Source organism: Scleropages formosus, chromosome 22 (genome assembly GCF_900964775.1).
Source record: "Scleropages formosus chromosome 22, fSclFor1.1, whole genome shotgun sequence".
NCBI classification, from domain to species: Eukaryota; Metazoa; Chordata; class Actinopteri; order Osteoglossiformes; family Osteoglossidae; genus Scleropages; species Scleropages formosus.
This window is the reverse complement of record NC_041827.1, coordinates 22,300,630-22,320,971: the sequence shown is the minus strand read 5'-3', so window position 1 is coordinate 22,320,971 and position 20,342 is coordinate 22,300,630. Positions and strand designations below refer to the sequence as shown.

The following is a 20,342-nucleotide window of genomic DNA, read 5'->3' as shown; positions in this document are numbered from 1 at the left end:
AAGAAAGAGAGAAGCAATCTGGTTTAGTATGTGAACTGTCAGAATAAGAACAAAAAGTGGGGGAGTTCCTCCATCGTGGAGCACTAGACTTCCTCAAGAAGAAGTTAGGAAAGGATTCACATAAACTGATTATGACTTTTAATAGCCTCAAGGTTTCCCACCAACAGCTTTATCAGACCTCCTTACTTTCGTGGACTCATTAAAAAAATCCTAATTACAGCCCAGTATTGTACTGCAAGATTGTATTCACTGACGTAGATCTTCCCAGGAACACAACAGCACGAATACAAGTCAATCAGTTAATTTGGATAACAAGAATAAAACATATAATTTGGCAGTCCATTATCGGCTACTGCAGACAGGAAAATGCATGGGTTTAATGTGCCAACTTAATGCAATATGCATTATGAAACTCATGAATACAGTAATTCTCTTTTTTTATCACATTTTAATAATTGTCATTTTAATGAATATCCACACCCACAGGGCCTTTGGTTACTCCTGATATATGCAGTCAAAATCCATCTATTTGAAAACGTCTATCACAGAAAAGGTATGTAATACTACACTGTGATATATGGCGGGCCAACGGTTAGGTGTTGTACAGAGGTACGTGGTTTTATATGAACAACTCAGTATGACTGTACTGAGTATCATAGTACTATACAGTGCTGCAGGACAGTATTTAAGAGACTGACAAAATGCTGTGCTATAGAGTTTTTTATGGTCACATATGGAGTGCTGACAATTCTCTCACCATTTCATCTCATACCTAAAAGTCAGTGTGGCGTTGAAATGTGTATAACAAAAAAAAAAAAAAAAAAAAAAAAAAAAAAGACCAAGAAGAGTTTTAATTAACAAAACACAGCACGCTTAAGCCTTGGATGCTATTTAGAAATGCTACTGCTTGCCTGAGTGGAAACTACTGGAGATTATACCTTGGTCAGATATCATTAAATCAGATTCCAATTATCACGTTAACAAAGACGTGTGTCTGTTCGGAACAAACTTTTTACATTTAATTTAACAGATACACAAAATATAAAATATATCCACCTGAAAATTTGTTCATGTTTCATTTGCTTTTCATAGGTAAAATGCAATACATAATGCAAAAATATCAACTAAGTTTAACTGAAGCATGCATTTAAATTAGCATTGTGCTGACTGAAAGCAATAAAAACAAAATGTTCAAAACACATCACCGTTAGATGAGGCAACAGTAATCTTTCATAGCACTCTGATATAATAATCACTTTGCCTTAAAGAAGTTAAACATCAATAAAGCAAAGATAAGCTAACCATAAATAAACCAATTCACCCCCAAACCAAATTCACAAGGTCCATAAAGTGCTCTCATAAAGAACTTACTGTCCTTTCTTGTTTATCTTCAAGCCAGTGTGTGACTATTTTTTTTATTCTTATTACAAACTTTATTATTTTTCCACTTTTGCTCAAGGACATAAATGACACTCATAAAAGTAGCTGGCCATCAGTGTTTAAAACGTCACATTTCTGAGCAAGGGAAGGTGGTGTGCTTTACCATGGCCCGTCTATCTGCACAGAAAACTCATCTGAAACCACTATTTGTTATTCCAGTGTGTTCCGGAACACATTTTAATCATGGCAGCTTTCCATAAGAATACGGTTGTTAATCTGCTTTTCTTACAAGTACCTCCTGCCATCACATTATTTCTCAATTAATTTGACAATGTGAAATTAAGAAATGAATAATGTATCTAAATAATATGTTTCCTTTGTCGAGCCAAAAGTACAATGGTCTCTCCAGTGCCGCGTGTAGTCGGATGTTTATGAAAGGGCCAACATTAGTGGAAAATGGCAACACGCTCATTAGGGCAGATGGTTGCCATTCCGAAACGTTTAAAATTTATGACCGATGACATTACATTTAAATTCGGGCCACCTCACAGCAGCGACAGACATATTTACCAATAAGGATTCTTGAGAAACATGAATGAGTGCACTAGTGCAATGGGAGGAATGATCAATTTCTTCACACATTTTAGCAAGGAGAGGCACTGGACTAATTGGAAGGACTGGGTTGTCTTCTTGGACATGTGCAATATTCCCTCATTATCCTTTTAGCAGATCATTAGTACCTTTCTAGCCGTTCCCCAGTATCGAGTGCAGAGAGAATTTTTAAAAACCAGACTTGTGATAAAAAGAGGGTAAAACATCAGAAGTGGAGCAGAGGCTCTGGCCAAGCAAAGATGGACCCCAACATGCTTTAGCTCCAGCTGGTATCTAAAACAGCCTCTCAAAGGCCGCACACTTGGAGAATGCCTCCGTCTCTGATCAAACACGCAGCAAAGGGGAACACAAGGTAGAGGGACAAAGAGAGTAGTGCATTTTCACTGCACTGATGGCTTATGGACGAGGAATCGGGAACATGGTAATTACCTTGTTTGCACTACAAGAGTGAACGGACTTGGAGAGGTCACAAGCTGAACTTCCTAAATTGCAGTACTGTAGAAGCATTCCAAATTGAACTGCGTATTATGTATTTTTACCTGCTCTTACCAAAGCCACCAACCATGTACGCGGTCATAGAAGAAACGCATTGATATATATATATATATTTTTGTTTTTTCTACTGTTTCGATAAAGCCCATTTCTACTGTCAAATGGAGTTAGTTACAAAAAATGATCGCTAGCAGGCATGTTTCAACCATGTGGACATCACACCATTTGTGTTAGTCAAGAATACAGTCATACCCCAAGAGACATACATTCACAGCGAGACTATGACTTCACAAGTTTTATTTAATACCCCTACTTCAGCTTGCGATGCATGTCTTCACATTTACAAGGACCAAATTAGGATTTCACACCTCTTGACAGCACACTGGTGTGAGGGTGTCATATGTATGTTTTGTTTGTAATCGTTTGTTAAATGTATGGTACCTAATAGCTGAACAAATGCAGGTAGACAATCACAGTGTTATAGAGTACAGTAATTAATGGAAGTGAAAGTGCCTTGTTATGTTGTTATGAGAGCCAATGTTATCTACTGAAGAAATTCTGTTCATTTTAATGGGATTTTATGACAATTTTGCAGAAATGGTTGTCAATTCTGAGGCTTAGGAAAGCTTAAAAATTTTGACCACTGAAACCAATGGCAACATCTTCAACTACTGAGAACTCATCTCACAAAGGATTTTTCAAGGACGAATTACCTTTGAAAGGTAGGGGGAATGCCGTACAAAATGTATTAGTGAGTTCTACTTTTAATAAGCTGATAGTGTTAAAGACATAAAGAAAGGATTACAAACTCAAAACTCTACAAGATGAATGGAGGGGAGAGATACTCTTTTCCAAAGAAAACAACCTTTTACCGTGTTATGAATCTATGTACACATCCAGGGAGCTAGGTGTTGCAGACAGAAAAACACTGTTCACCCCATACAGGCACCCACGCCCTTATAAAAAGCAACATTCACATAATGCCAATTGTTTTCCATTAAATTCTCTCATTTTGGTCCAATAATTTGGGTAATTATGAATAATGATGTTATTTGACATGCTAATGGTAGGCTTGTGCAGTTCTCAGATCCATCAGTCATTGTCAACGAGGTCAAATATTTGTATTAGGCAGGCGTTGCACAGAGTTCATTAAACAGTTAAATGGAACACTGAACTGTAATTTACTCCGAAGGGCCCCGACTGCAGGAGCAGCAAGAGCTAAGTCGAGTTGCTCCTAAAACGGGGTAACCTTCAGCTAAGAAGGAAGCGCGGCGGTTGAAGAGCAGCGAAGGGTGCATGGAGTGCAGGAATGGGTCATATCCCACTTCTTCCTTCACCGAGTTCCAAGGGGGTCGGTGATACAGGGAGTCGTCGCATTCAGGGTCGTATTTGTAAAAAGCCATGGGTGGAGGGGGATTTTTTTTTAATTATGAAAGAGCATAACAAAGCACTGAATATTCAGAGACATCCACTGCTTATCTCGCCTTGTTAGCTGAACGCAGGCGTACAACAGTCGAAAACACAAGATGCCTCTTTTTCACCTGCAGAACAATCAGAACGCTTAAGTACTGACACTACAGATGTTAATTAATGCTATGTTTTCATTCACATTTTGAAATGGGAGCAATTAATGGCACAATACAAATAAAAACAATGGCCAATTCAAAGCCCTCAGTTTCCAGAGTTTTTCCTTTTCCCCCCAGCAAGTTTTCTGGCTCGGCAAGGCAGCCTTTACAATTCACTGAATTTTCAGTGCAACCAAAGCTCGGCAATGTCTGAGGAAAACAAGAACACTGTTGTGATGATATTTCTCCCACTACTAAATGCAAAATTAACAATTGAGCTGGGCTACTGTCTGTGCAGCTTGCCAAAAGCTCACTTTTACATTACCGTAGGCCACAAGTAAAAAAATTCTGTTCTGTGATGAAAACGAAAGAGCCCAATTAGCCTACTTCTCTGCTTAAGTCAACTAGCATTGACTCACACTGAGAAAACAAAATTCACCTTGTTTCATAATGTAACCAAGGCATGCACTTGTTTACTTGTATAAACAAACTCCTGAATTCAGTCACAAATATTAATGCACATGAGAGGTAAGCAAATACCAAGGACATTGTTACTGGATCCATTTCAGCAAGGATAATTAACACAACAATTTATGGCCGACACAATGATGCATGTGCGGAAGCAATTTTTGTACACTTGGGTAAAATCTAATTAGCACAGATAATGTTCTGATAACAGAAGCGTGCGAGAAGCCATACAGATTCTTCTTGGTCTCAAAAACACCAGACAGTCCAAACCCACCAAATGATGTTGACTTTAGAGACTGGCATCTGGAGGCAGAAGCATTATCACTTGTTGAGAAAAGTAAAACAATCAAGGAGCAATTATGCATCAAAAAGAACTGGGGAAGTTTAAAAAAAAAAAAAAAATAAAAAATACTTAGGGACAAGACAGGAGAGCTGTATGAGAATTGCAAAAGAAATTATTTACAAATAGTGAAAACAAATGCATAATCGGAGATTGGCGTGGCGCATCCATCATCACTGCACAGGGCAAACTCCATCACACTCACTAAAGACAATTTAGAGTCACCAGTTCACCTTGGACCGTGGGAGGACATCCATGTGAACATCAGAAGAACATACAAACTCCACACAAATTGAGCTGGTTCAGAACTCACATCTGAATGAACATCTCAGGAGGCATGAGGGACAGTGCTACCTGTTGCACCTGCTGTGCCACCATGCCACATGTTTTTATTTAAATAAAAAAAAAAAAGTTAATTTGTTTCATTTATGTTTATAGATTGTGCTTTCAGTACTGGGATACTTTTGCTTTTCTTAGAAGAGAATTTTTTGTGATTTATTTGTGAAGAAATTCTTTTATCTAGCCTTTCTGGCACCACAAGATCAATGGCCCAAGATTTGAACAGCATGAAGAACAGAGACATAGCCTTTGCTGTTATGTCCAAGATGACCCGAGTAAAAGCACGTAGTCATGCCTGGGAAAAGTCGACTATTAAGAACTGCACTGCTGCAGGCAGTCCTGAGAGGGCCGAACCTGGAGGAGGGCATTCCCACGCAGCCGCGCTTCACCGTCTCGCGGACAAAGCGTGGTGAGATGAAAGGTCGCTGCTCTCACACGCCGGCGGCTCGCAATTCCCAGCGACCCGCTTTCACCGTCCGGCATAAGGGCCGGGGAGCGCCTCGCCTCGCTACCCTATCGGCCTCGGGGGGGTAGAATTACAGGGTCCCACATCTGAGAGGAGCCGAGGCAGAGAGATCCTCAGAAGGAGATTCTGACAATCTGTCAGGGATTAGGGATGAAAACCTGTCAAGATCCATCAGACTGAGGAAGCTGTGCAATCTTTTCTGTCGGTGCAAAAAACACATGCAAACGGCTTAACAAAGCGTCAAACAAAAGGCACGACGCAATCCATTATACTATGAAACAAAACGAGTCGCTTCCATGACTGCATACCGTTTTAAAATAGTGCATTTGCGAAACAGTGATTTCCAAAACAATATGTTTTTAATTTTTAACGTTTCACTTAAAAAAAACACACACAAACATTTGATCTTCTGTATCTTATATCCCCTTTAGGGTGTTACCTTTTTCAAACGATTAGATCCCTTTACACAGTACACGGCGGTACGAAAGTAAGGGCGACAATAAAGGAGATAATGCTATGAGTCAAGATGCACAAAGAACGTCCCCTCAGGCTATGACTGCCAATGTCAACGGCACTTACAGACCACAGACGTTCCCTCTAGGGCATTCGGGCTCAGACGCAGGATCATTCAAGCCATTAACAAAACACAAAAGGCCACATAAAACAAGTGGAAACAGGAAGGCCACGTCATCACTAAAAGCACAGAAGGCTGTGAAATCGATAAGCCTACATTTACAGCATATACAGAATAGGAAAGCATCAACCTTCCACTATTGCTATTAGGACAATCACAACAAGTCCAGAACTGTAAGCATCTCACATTAATCTACAATATTTTAATACTATATATATATATATATATGGTGCTTATACACACATATAAGAATACTCCATCTGATGAAAAACAGCCACAACGGGTTATGAAAACATGTGCCTTTTTTATATAAAAAACCTTATTATTCAATACAATGGCATTTTTTCTCAGTAACACTTTCACATGAGCAAGTTATTTTATTCACCTGCTACTCAGTCTTTCGCTCTTCAAAACATGCAACACTACACTTATTCCAAAACAAAACTAACACATATTTCCAAAGGCGCAGTACATACTTCCTCATTTTTTAAAAGGTGGAGTACATTCTGGAAATGAGCCTCAGAAGTGGAAAATACATATTGCGATGCTGGGCCTCCAACATTTTGCCTCAGCGCTGATTGTAGGAAGCTCTTTTTATGACATGGGAGGGTAAAGCTGCAGCGTCATCACTACACTGCAACATTTATTTATTTATTTATTTTTTTTACTCAAATAATGGAGACGGGAGATCATAAGTAGCCGTTGCGATTCATTTTTATGGCACATTCGTTGCAATTATCTCATCGTCTGGGCCGCAGCAACTTACACCATTTAGCCATTTATACAGTTACGGCGGGGTAATTTTCACTGCAGTGAGTCATTCGGGGTAAGTAGTAGAGAACCTTGGCCTAGCTAGGGTACCACAACAGGAGGGGTGATAATTTCGAACCAGAAACCTTCAGGTTACAGACTGGGCGAGTCGTCTCTTTTACCTCTGCTGAGCCCCATGCCGTTCACCAGTAAGCGACAACGTAGAAACTTTAGAAACTAAGTGCTACTACATTGCTGCTGAGAAGCTAACCAAAGCGCACTGAGGGCCTAGTACTTGAGACCAGTTTTCTAAAGCCCCCTCGGTAATAACGGCCAATTCCCTGACATTCATTTCAGGTCACTTAGTTCTAAACGCTTCCATTCAGCACCTCGCGAGGACTCCGGGAGAACAACCAAAACGTGACTAATTATGAATTTTAATAGGATTACTAGATCTCGCAATCAACTATTCACGGCTTTGTTGTAATTAATTAATCCTGAAGGGAAACGCTTTATCAAAAATGTGCTACTCGTGTTTTTTTTTTTTTTTTTTTGCTTCAGACTTACATGTTCCGAGTCGGGACGCTCCTTACCGGGAGGATATCGAACCCCGCACGCGAAGGGCGGGCTTTTTCAATCGTCCTCGCGCGCGGCCCCCCTTCCCGAAGCTTTGGTTCCCGCCATTTCGATACGCCGCTTTCATTTTAACGGACGTCTCCTGCTTTGTTTCGGGACTATTGCTTTGCCTTTTACCCCTTTATTATTATTATTATTATTATTATTATTATTATTATTTCACTTTTAGTTTCCCCAAAATACGATAAAGACTTTCGAGTTAAATTGTTCCCAAACCTGAAAGAACAAGAAGAAAAAATAGCTTGCCCTGTTGGAGAGGTTTGGAAATCTTTGTTTGTTTGAAAAAAAGAGAATGTTTCAATGGAATATTTTAGCAGATCTCTTGCACAATTATTATGCAAGTCGCGGCACTTTGATGTTTGGCATGCACGTGGACAAACATTTACATAAGAACAATATTTTTAAAACTGTAAGATGCAGCTTGCTGATAACAAGTGGAGGATTGTTTTTGCAGCTGCATAATCAGCAAGAGAAACAATAAAGGGCTTAATTTGCATAAAATAAACAAACTAACAAACAATGGAGGCTGTTTCAGGTACAAAAGAGGTGCAGACTTTAAAATGTTTAAAGGAATTATCTGACTAAAGTGCTATTATGGGATTCACATTAAACTCACCTTCCTCTTCCAACTACAAATTAAACAAAGGGGATTCCCTTCAAAAGTGATAATATTATTATTAGCATTATGGTTTCCCTGCTAAGCTAATGCTATAATCCAGAACAATTTACCATTTATACCTATTTAAACAGCTGGATATTCTTTCAGGCGCTATTACAATTCAGAACGGGCCGCTAGGGGACTGCATCAGGGCCTCTTTGGGGTTAGAACCAGCAACCCTCCGTTCTAAGTCCAAGTCCTTGTGATACTACACCGTCCACAACTATTAAACTATTACATGAGAAAATGCTGGAGCTAAAGTCACAGTTTTTACGAAGCAGGATCATTATCCACTGTCCTAGATCAATGAGAAATAATTTTTTTTGCCGTTTTCTCGCCGGTAAGAACGCTGCACGTCTGTGTTTACGCACACACGCAAACAATCGCACACCATGCACTCCACAAATTGGTACCCATCTAAACCACTTTTTTCACACTCGAGTAACACCTGCCCACCCGTACCGCACAAAAACAGCATTATTACACTGCTCAGTCCACTGTTTGCGCCCCCATTGTTGCAACTTGACCGCCGAGCCTGTAAACACTGGAGAAGCGCAGAGCTGCCCGTTTCCAGATGCCCGTCGCATTCTGATGGCACACAGCTCTTTAAAAAAAAAAAAAAAAAAAAATCACTTCATGCAGCTTTTGTGGGCTTTACATCTCAAGCGGTCGGTCCAAATTGCATCACTCAATGGGACGGAAACGAGAAAGAGGCGTTTAAATGCTGCGTGGGCGGGCCGCTAAAAACACAGGGTCTCTCCTTTTCTCACAGGTGGGATGTACAGGTACGTAGAGTAGGCCACCATGGTCCATTCTCTAGCGCACTGGTACTGCATACACTTGCAAACATCTCATGAATCACCATCTGAGCATATATATGAAATGAAAAAGTCAACTGCACTTACATACTTTAATGCAATGGGAAGAAAAAAACATTTGATAAGGATTTCTACAGGCAAATAACTTGGGTGTCATAGTCAATTAGAATCTTTATTAGTGTACCATGAGTGTGGCCCGTTCTTACAGTTTAAACTGGGTCATTACAGGCAGAATATCAATTTGACTCAGCTCACATTAGTTAGATGAGCACCATGCTAATTGGGCCTTATTTTCTTCATTAGTTCTTTAAGTAGACCTCTCAAGAGTTGGCACTCAACAAGGAAGAAGGTTTTTGTCTTTGGAAATATCCCCCTGACTGACCTGTAAGCAGCTCTGGTCTTTCACATAGAGCTGCTTAAAAAAAGAGAAAGGAAAGGAAAAAAAAAAAAAAAAACAAAGTTCTGTTTACATATTCTGTGTTACAGCTATTCGGAGTCTCCATCCATATCCTGGAAGTTGTTTACATAAAACATCACAGGACACCGCTCCCCCCCGAGCGCTCTCGATATACAGCACCTTTCCACCGTCCGGCGCAACATGAAAGGCACGCGCGTGGGTGCACTGTTTTACCACGGTGCACGGAAGACAGAATCAATCACCCTCTCCTCAACTGTACGTCTGAGGAGCCCTGACTGTAAGCAGTGAACTTTCCGCACCTGCTCTAACACAAAGATAAATGGACTCCATAAATAGTCGCAGAGCCGCAGGACTGAATCACTGTTTCCAATAGTCACTCCCTCAAGTCAAGTGATTATGATTTATCTTCCTTCAAGGTAAAGGTGCATATAGGAAGAAGCGGCGAAATTGTGGCTCCTCGACTGCTGAAATTTTAAAGACAAATGTAAAATGACACGAGAAACGACTCCCTAGAGCGTGACTTAAAATGGAGCGCACTGTCATCTTCACCCTGGTAAAGTGTCTTAGGGTCCAGAAAGGCGCTATACAAATAAAATACTGTACGACACAACTTATTCATATATAGAGCTCTACACAAAAGATAGACTCAGAGCTATGGGAGAAAACATATGAGAGACCATCACATATAACATTTATTTGCAGAAGACATTGTACAGAGCTGCTTGACAGAATGTGAACCCCTTGCGTCCCTTAGTTTTACCACGGAATGGTTAATCAGAGGAAGTGTTACTCGACTAACGTACTAGGTGTGTAATGAGCGATTCCATGTGTTACTTTAGAGGAAATCGTGTGTGTAGTAGAAACATACAAGTAGTGCAGGTGTAAAAATAAGTGAAGCCCAAGTTGAGCTGGTTAAACCAAGTCGGTTAGTAGAGTCAGGGATGTGAATCATAATCATTCATTCATCTTATATGTTTATTTTAATATTCTTTACAAAAGTAATGACCATCCCTACAGGGATAGCACTTTCAAGCAGCACTGTGTATGAAAGTATGCGCAACTAAAATAACAGGAACAAGAGCAAACAAATTAGAAAATAAACACTTCAATAAAAGCAGGACAATTTTTAAAGAAAGAAACAAATGAACAGATAAAATTATTAAAACAATCCACTACCTTTGTTCACCAAAGCCCACTATCTCAAGCGGAGTCCAGCATTTATACAAATGATACAGGTTAAATGTTACATATTTGTAGAGGTACCAGCGTGTTTATCCATGCGCTGTGATTTTCCCTGTGATTTATGCGCATCATCCAATCACTGGACTTAATCAGTTATTCATCCAACAATTGTGATGTCATATGGATTATATGTTGTCTTCAAGTATTGCGCAATGAAGGCGCTTAGTCTAAACGCTCCCGTTTTCTGCACAAATTAAATTGTTTATGGGTTCACAAAGTTTGAGAGGCATATTTAACCTAAAAAAAATTCCAGGTCGTGTGGCTTCATCAAGGCTACAACAGCACGACTCTTACTTTGGCCGCCCATCCAGCTCCTTCAAGGCCGCACCCCTTGTGCCCGTACATGGTTGTAGTCCTAACAATTGTTGGCTCTTTAGCTTTTGTGTCAGAGGGCCCTGGACACCCGGAGATTCAACCCCTTGACAAATTTATTTTTTCTTCACTGTTGCTTTCCGGTGTTTTTATCACACTCGTTTTTAACTCCGTATCGCTGTTATTGCAGAATTAATGCTTTTTACCGCACGTCCCCCCGTGCTCTTTCACACTAGTCCATGGTAAGCACTCTGAGCGAACCTGTTGGGAAGGGTGATGTATAAAAATAAATTGAATTGCACTGAAGTCGGCGTTAAGCAAGACATTTAGAATTACTGTGGGTCTCGGTAAATAGTAGGGCAGCATGGTAAAAAGAGCAAACAGAAGCCCTTAATGTCACTGAGAGCAGAGGGGAATTATAAAAATATATGGAGAGTGGCAGACAGCACGAATGACGGTATGTCTGTTTTGTTTAATGGGATCAATTTACACTTAAAACATGCTATTGGAATAAATTAAATAAGCCTAGAATGACTATTGTCTTTCTTTGTGTATTTTTTTTTTATTTAAATTTACGTGCAAACATATATGATCTCTACACTGTGGCTTTTATGACGCAGTCTGTGAAAGTGTAGCGCTGAGATTTTAATTCAGCTTAAGAGCAGAAAAAAGCTGCAATTACAATTATAGGTTTACACAGGGGAGAAAAAATAGATGCTGTTACCATCAATTTACATAATTAAAAGCAAGGAGCCTTTATTTTTCAATTACTATACACTGTCAGATCAAAGCAATTTTTCATAATTACAGCAATACTTTGCTCAAGGAGGTCATCAACAAAAGCAAATGCAACTTCTGGCTTTACTGCTTCGTTTTAATGACCACAGAGACGAGCTCCCACAAATTTATTCGGTATGTATTAGCTGACACTTTCCTCCAAGCGACTTACACCGTTAAGCAACTTGCACTGATTTACCCATCTATGCAGCAGGGTAATTTTTACTGGAGTAATTCATGCTAAGCGGCTTGATCAAGGGCACTACAGCATGAGGTTGGATTCAAAGAGCTTACATATGGTAGACCCGAAGTGCCGGTCAGGAGGGTTCGACCGCCCCAGAAACGGTGCACATCTATATAAAGTACTGTTATAAATAGAGTAAATTCCAGGTAGAGCCTGGAGCCGTCCGTCATCGCTTTGCACATGAGCTTCCAGCTCTGTGGACACTGGTGTGTACAGATAAGTGAGCAAAACCATGTGCTTTGATCTGAGGATGTGTCACCGACTGCAGGTAAAGCATCCAAGGGTTTCCTTTACATATTCACCCAGGGTGGGCAAGCAGGCCGTCACAGCCGTTCTGCATGAACATACACACACGCACGCACACACGCACGCGCACACACACACGCACGACCTCGCTCATGCCGACCTCACCGGCAGTTATTTCAACATCACAATAAGACCTTTAACAGAGGAAGGATAAGACAGCGCCTTTTCAGGCTGAGTTTGTCAGAAAGCGGTTTGCGTTCATCTAATGCCCGGTGAGGGCTCAGCCTTGACCAAAAAGTACGAGGAGCCTGAAACTGCTCCAATCAAAATTATTTCATTTCACAGATCTTTACCACAGAACCCCACTGAGCAGGAGCTTTGTGAACATCTGCAGCGCATCGCTCCGTTCAGAAGACATAGTCATTAAATCCAGGTATGTAAAGCAGTGAGCAAGTAAAAGGGAGGTACAAATTTCATGATCGCTTCACACAAACACACAACTATGTAGTTAGTACTGCACTCACACGTGACAACTGCTATTTTGTGAAAAACAGCGATACCTACTTGTAAGAGGTTAATTCTGATCTAAAAAAAACATTAATTTCTACTAACACATTCAAAGCATTTCTTCTTACGTTTCATTATTATTATTATTATTATGGATATATACAGATATGATAGCTACAGCTTGCAAGGAGACTTGAGAAACCTGAACACAAAGTCGAAAGCATACAGTATAATCATCGGAAATAAGAATAAGCACACGAGTGAAATAAATGAAGGCCGGAGAAGATGCGAGCGAACGAACGATGGCCGGTGTGTCTTCGTTGAGAAGGAAAACGGTAACAAAGAGAGATTTTCACACAAAAGTCCTTTCTTTTCACAAGTATTTCTACATTTCGCAAAGGTTCACTTGAAACAAGCTGTCTCTCGAACTAAGTACGTTGAAGACGTTCTGGGGAAACTTTCCAAACCGGTAAACATCTGTTTATATGGCCTCTGCGCGAGGCCAGAATGAACTCATCTCCGAGCAAACCGTTGCCGAGCAACCGGAGGCGGTGCTGCGGCTCCTCCGAGCTCGCCGAGTCCCGGTGACGGCCGAGGGAGGCAAGAAAGCATCGTCTTACCTGCCGCGATTGGCTGAGGGCCGGCTGTCGGCTCACCCCCGTCTCCAAGGTCAGCGCTCGCACGCGCCGCTTCGCTTCAAGTCATAATGGCGCCGTTAAAAAAACCGAAAGGATACGTCCAGGGACCACGGGCTTGCGGTTCACCAGCGCGAAAGACAATTCCGTCTCCAGAAACACCGCCGACGCCTTGATGAGGTGCTGGCCAAAGCGAAACGTGGACATTGTCCTTCAGCTCCGCACCTGAAACGACAACTCGAATCAACTTGCACATTTACACTCTGCCAGGTGGCATAGCAGTTAGAGCCATTATCATTCAGTCAGGCTCTGGGTTCGAATCCCACCCCACTGCGCTGCTGCCCTTGTACTGGGGTAAAGTAAAGTAAAGTAGCTCTGCATACAAACAAAATGTAATTTGCCTGGGCCAAAGGTGGCAGAAAAATATATAGAAGTAATTCGGTTGCGTAAACGCTGGGGCAGCAGGTGGCGTAGTGGTTAGCGCTGCTGCCCGAAGGCCGCAGGTTTGAATCCCGCTTACCACCGCAGGGCCCTCGAGCAGGGTACTTACCCTAATTTGCTGCAGTTACTCCCCAAGCAAACTTGTATAAATGGATAAATCGGTGCGAGTGGCTCAATGATGTCAGCTGGCGTAGAGAAAAGAATCGGCCAAACGAATCGACGCGAGTACCAAGTATACGGAGCGTGCCGTTAATGGAAAATGGGTTTGGCGAAAAGGTCAAAAGTATTTCAACTACTAATATAATTCTACTTTTCAGAGGACCTCATTACAGCAACATTTAAACTATGAAATTGTGTTTATATATTTATCTGACACCCTTGGCCCAGGCGAATGACAACATTTGGTTTGTATACTAAGCTACTTTTAAGTATTTACCCTGGTCAAGGAATCAAACCCAGAAAGACAGGGGCCACACATCCAGTTCCTTAAACCACTACGCCACCTGCTGGCCGCTAAAACGAAGCGCCGATCCGAGCCGGAACGCAACGGCTCGAGGAAGTCGGACGGGCCGCCGTTCAGAGATCTCGACACGCCGAGATTCTTCCCCTACGGTTAAGCCGAGCTCCTCTTGACCTCTTTGCTTCACAAGTGACAGGTTCTATTTTTATAGCGCAGTCGTTCGGGACTCTTTCCAGCACCGCAGCTCAGCAGGCCGCATTAATTGCCGCAGACCTCTTCGGGAGCTTTGTTTTCACATGTAATATTTTAATGACTTCGCGGGAGAAAATGGACATTTTTGCATCTTCAGCTCATTGCGAGAGAGCAGCCTGATCCTCAGCAGCTCTCGGAGTCAACCGAGCGCTGGAGATGCACGAGGTTTTAGGCACTTTTGCGCGTGTAATTTTTCCACACACCGCGTATCATTTTCAAACTATTTTTCCCACCGACTTGCTTTACATTCTTTTCTTTTTTTTTGAAATCTGACGCCTTTATCCAACGTAACGTACAGTGCACTTACATTGAGGCATTTGGCAGAACTTTCTCCATGGCAACAGTAAACGAAAGTGCACACAACTACTTCCCGTCACCATTTAAGGAGTTGGGTCATTTTTACCGTATGGATTCAGGGAAAGGTAATACAGCAAGAGGCGGGATGCGACTCCGGGCCTCCGAGCGCAAGGCGGCAGCTCTAACCGCTGCGCCACCCGCTGCTCAACTCTATCGTGACACGCCAGTAGCGCGATGCGAAGCGCTCCCAACGTCGGTCGATCCCCAAAATGCGGCTCGTTGACAGACCGCGCTGCTAACGCCGAACAGGCGGGACCCGAACTCCAGCTCCGGCCGTTCTCGAACGCAGCGAGTTCGTTTTCGCCGCGCTCGCATGGCACTCGACTCGCGATCGGTAACCGGCTCTCCGGTTCGCTGTCGGTTCGCCGCCGTTCCCTCGAACGAACCTCCCGGCCCCCGGTGGGGTGAGAAGTACCTCTGAGCGCTCACAGCTGCGCGAACTGGCTGCCTCTCACCTATTAGTTATGCTGCTATAGTTAGTCGGCGCTCCAGCTTCAATTTGCTGCACTCTTTATCTCTATTTCGCATGCGTTCCCTTGTTATGATGTTTCCCGCCAAAAGTTTAGCGTCCCGCTCGCTGTCTTTTCTCGGGCCCGTCTTCGGCCCCGCGGTCGGCACCGAACCGCAGTCGTCCGGCAGCGTTTCCTTTCCGGCAAAACGCCCGACTTCAGACACGATACCTGTGCGGTGCTATGTGGCAACCTGCTGGTGAAAGGGCCAGCGGGGGGCGTAGTGGTTACAGCTACTGCGCTGCAATCTATGGACCCAGGTTTGAATGGCACCCCCTGCTCTAGGGCCCTCGATGAAGCTACAGGAGAAGGGTTTCAACCCTCGGACTTTCCAGTCCAAAGGAAGAAGCTCTAGGTCTAAAACATTTCAAATGGGGGGGGGGGGGGGGGGGAATCACGGTATTAAAAACTTCAAAATTACATTTAAAACAAATAATTACAGGAGCTCTAGCCTTTTCCTACTAAAGTTTCTTTCTTCAACTTTTCCATCAATCGTGTGGTTTAACACTAGAATGGTTTCAAGTGCACAACGTCAACGAGTGTAATTCGACTGCCATTTACTCTGTTTTTTTTACATCCTGGCCAAAGTGCCCAGGGCTTTGAACTCCAAAATCCAGGGCTGCCCAAGTACATAAAACACATTTTAAATAGAGGATACAGAAAAACAAAGTAATTGCCATCATTGGCAAACACACACACACACACACACACACACTCTTAAAAGTGCAAATTGGCATATTACCATGACCAATTCCCTTCGACTTAATTGCACATAATGACTCTGAGAGGGTTTTGTGAATGAATTATCATAATGGAGTTAAATTGGGCCTAAATGATTACGCCGTGGCCCCCGTTCCTGGGGCTCCGCAGCCGAGGTGAAAGAGGAGTGGGGCTGAAGCCCTGAGATAATGAGGTTACATTTCCTCCTCGCTCCTCCGTCACATTGCGAGCGCTTCCGCCCCAACAGCGCTCCGACACGGTTACTTCGGCGTGAACGCGGCGCGGAAGCCGCGCCGGATTTGGACGGAGTCCCGGAAGACCATTTTTTTTATTTAAAAAAAAAAAAAAAAAAAAAAGTTAAATAAAAGGAAATAAATAAATAAAAAAGGAAGACCAGCTGTCTGGGGAATTACGAGTCTAATCAGAAGGGGGCGATTCCACAATTAAGAATTAAAGAGCCACAATGAGATGAGTGCGCGTTGCGATGACCCAGTAAATGTTCACCGTACCCTTGTGACCAGGTCACCTTCGGCGACCGAGAGGAATTTCAGCCTCTCGACGTGCGGCGGTCGACCCCCCCGACCGGCTCTCGCCATCGAGCCACGTGTGCGTTTCTCCACGAGCGAAGGACGGACGAGCGTCTCCTCCGCCTCGCCGAGGAGGGGCTCCGGCTGTCGACGCCTGCCTCTCCGCGAGGAGGTGACACGCGTGCGGGCTCATCCCTGCGTTCCGCACGGTACATCTGTGCAGGTCGCGCGCTCAGATGTTCGCATTCATCCTTGAACGCAGAGCAGCGCTTCGTCGTCAGGGCCAGACCTACACAGCCTTACGTAAAGCCAAGAGCAACCGCGGCGAAGGAGGCCTCGCTTAGTCTCTGCTAACAGAATGACGGACGGAAAAAATCTTATTTCCATGGAATAAAAGAGGGGGAAAAAATCAAACACATTTTGCACATTTGCGCAAAAGCCCTATATGCAGCTACTCATGTTTTGTACACTGGTTTACGCTGCAGGAAGTGACAACGATCACGTATCTGCATCCGCTTCTCTCCTCCTGTCCTTGTACTGCACTGCTGTTCTCTGAGATGTGCGTCACTTTGGAGAAAAGCCTCTGATAAGCGAATAAATAGCAGTGAATGATCCATATTTTACAAAATGTAACCTTTGCCTTTTGTTTGGGTACAATGCGATGCACAGCACTCACAGAACCTGGGTGGTGCGAGAGGACGTGGGTTCGATCCCCGCTCAGTCTGTGTGGAGCTTGCATGTTCTCCCCATGTCTGCGTGGGTTTCCTCCAGGTGCTCTGGTTTCCTCCCACACACCAAAGACATGCTGTTCAGGTTCCCCCATAGTGTGAGAGTGACAGAGAGTGTGTGTTCCACTGATGTATGGATCAGTGACCCAGTGTAAGTAGTGTATCTAGCAGTGTAAGTCACCTTGGTCAATAAGGTGTGTGGGCTGGTTACACTACATAGAGTTCATTGGAAGTCGCTCTGGAGAAAAGTGTCTGATAAATGAATAAATGTAATTTCAGGTGAATGACGTCTCCAGACAAGAAATTCCAAAAACAAGCGTAGAACTTGTGTTAATGATGAGGAATGAAGTCGGTTAAAAAATGAAGACGTGACATGATCTAAGCTGTACAATTTCTTGAAGAGTAATCGATGCGAGCCTCCCGGTTTCGGATGGGAAGGCCATAAACGGACCGACGCGTGGAGCGCAAGCTAAGGGTTCTCTCCGACTCATTGCCAATTCCATCTCTTCAAAGGACGATGCACACGGGAAGCCGAAGAAATTTACATTTACCCGCATTCGTTTATCTGACGCTTCCCTCCAAAGTGACTTACTGTGATTTACCCATTTCTCACGGTATCAACTCAAGGTAAGACACCTTGCTTAAGGCAAGTGCAGCAACAGGTTGTACTCGAACCCGGGCCTCGGAGTCCAAGGGCGGCGGCTCTAACCGCTACGCCACCTGCTGTCCCGTAACCTCCGAGCTGCGATCCTCATCCTCCGCGCCGCGTTCGCGAAGGTCTTTGCACGGTCAAGGTGGGTCACCCTGGCTGCTGCCGCACCTCCTAGATCTAAAACAGCTGCTGCTAACAGCATAAAGTCGCGTGATTAACGATGACACAATCCCCCGTCTCCCACTCGGACACTTGCACCTTGTAATCTCTTCATGCTAATATTTATAGATGCGCCCGTTGATTACCCCACCCTCCCATGAAGCAACATCCCTGCCTGGATGCTGGTTAATCCATCCAGCTTCATCCGACCCCATGAGCCAAGGGGAGCAGCTCAATCACCGTGAGCTATTGCTTTACACGCCGCCTTCTAAACAGCTATCGATCCCGGCGGCGGCGGTGGCGGCAGCGCTGCTGCTCACGTTGCCTCCGGGTGCTCGTGAAAATGAGGCCGAAAGGCACGACGTCCGGCACGACGTCCGGCACGACGGCGGGCGCCTCGCCGCTACTGGGACAGGCAAACAAGCAGTAAAATGATCATAACGTGTATTCCAGATGTGGCAAAAGCGGCATTCCGCACCTTCCCTCCTCCCTCCGAAGAGGCGCCGCTCCCCAGTTCCAGGAATCGCTCCGCTTGTTGTTTTTACCGCGTTACGCAGCTGCTAACAGGTTAATTGCTCGTTTGTAGCCTTCTGCAGAGCAAGAGAACCCGACTCTTTTTTTCCCCAAGAAGTCCTGAGACAAAATGCACACGAAGACAAATTATTTACCCGCCACCAAATGCGTTTTTGCGGAGCACGGCAAACGGTAAAGGGAGGTTTTATAGACGAGATGACACTTTATCTCCAGTTTCCACCATGCTTTTAATAAGCCGAGGAGATTATTCACGCTTAATGAAAACCGTTATTCTTAAAGCAGGTACACCGAGTACGTAATTAATGTGCTAAGAGTCACATCAACACAAGAGCACAAAAGTCTACAGCGGCGGAAATGCAGAGGTTTTCTCGGCTCCGTAGCGACAGCGAGGGAAAGACACCCGTTTCATCTCATAAAGGTCAACGGTGAACTCGGCCACTCGGGAAGAGCTCATCCGCAACGCGATTAGTTTGAAAAGGCTTCTGCGTGATACCGGAATATACCTGCCCTCGGCACACACGCGGGTAAAGTGCCGCGTGCGGCCGTTTAGCTCGCTCGCACTTTGCTCCAAGCAACTCACGGCATTTATCTTCTCGCACCGATTTACCCATTTAAATTTCCTTCGCTGCATCACTGTACGGAGGGGTGTTTCACATGGAAGGTGGCGGCGTCAACCACTGCGCCCCCTGCCGTTTCGTAGGAAACAAAGAGTAACTATACTAAATTATTCCAGCGGCTCTTCAAACGTCTCCAACGGGAAATAAGGCACTAAATAACAGCTGTATACGAGTTCAACCGCAAAATATGCAAAGAAACGTCACACCTCAAAACGTAATTATACGGGTAAACATTCAGCAGACTTTACCTTTCATGTAAAAATGATGTGACCGCGGCGCGAGAGGGACACAGAACACACAACACACGAACAGCTCACAGCACACTGTATGGAACATCACGCGCGCCCGTACCTTCCGTCACCCGGGATACCATGGCACGCTAACATATACCCTGTTACGTTTAACAAACACCCGGTTACCATGACTCCCCTATTTAAAAGTAAGAAAACCGGAGAAGGACCAGAGAGCAGAGTTCCACAATTCCAGACTTCTGGACTCACTTCTGCCAGGATCCCCTAAGTGCTCAATAAAAATGTACCGCGGTACCCGTTTAAGGATTTTAAAAGGCCCTATGCGCAGCTACTGGAGTAACGTACACCGGTTTATACTGTGGAATGTGACAAATGGACTGCAGCCGAGAATCGCGTTTGCCTCCAACTCCATCCTGCTGTCGATATGATGCCCTCGCTGTATTGCTCTCCGAGATGTGCGTTGCTTTGAAGAACAGCCTCTGCGAAATGAATAAATATAAACGAGTCTCTGCTGTTTCCATTCCCTTCCGCCCAAAAACCCACGTAGCCCGACGGTTCGAGGATAAAAAGACGAGGAACCCAGAAATGCTGAGTTC

General features: G+C 43.9%; 1 protein-coding gene across 4 annotated transcripts in view; it reads right to left on the bottom strand.

Moving 5' to 3' along the window:
- Positions 1 to 20,342, bottom strand: part of fhit (fragile histidine triad diadenosine triphosphatase) — a 232,352-nt gene that overhangs the window by 137,753 nt on the left and 74,257 nt on the right. For 3 of the 4 annotated variants that reach the window (XM_018734149.2, XM_018734151.2, XM_018734152.2), the window contains one exon: positions 13,641 to 13,764. In XM_018734149.2, coding sequence (XP_018589665.1) covers positions 13,641 to 13,746 — 106 coding nt within the window. In that variant the 5' untranslated portion in view covers positions 13,747 to 13,764. Of the gene's footprint in view, positions 1 to 13,640; positions 13,765 to 19,743; positions 19,820 to 20,342 lie in introns of those variants that run through there. The other variant, XM_018734150.2, reaches the window with a different exon arrangement.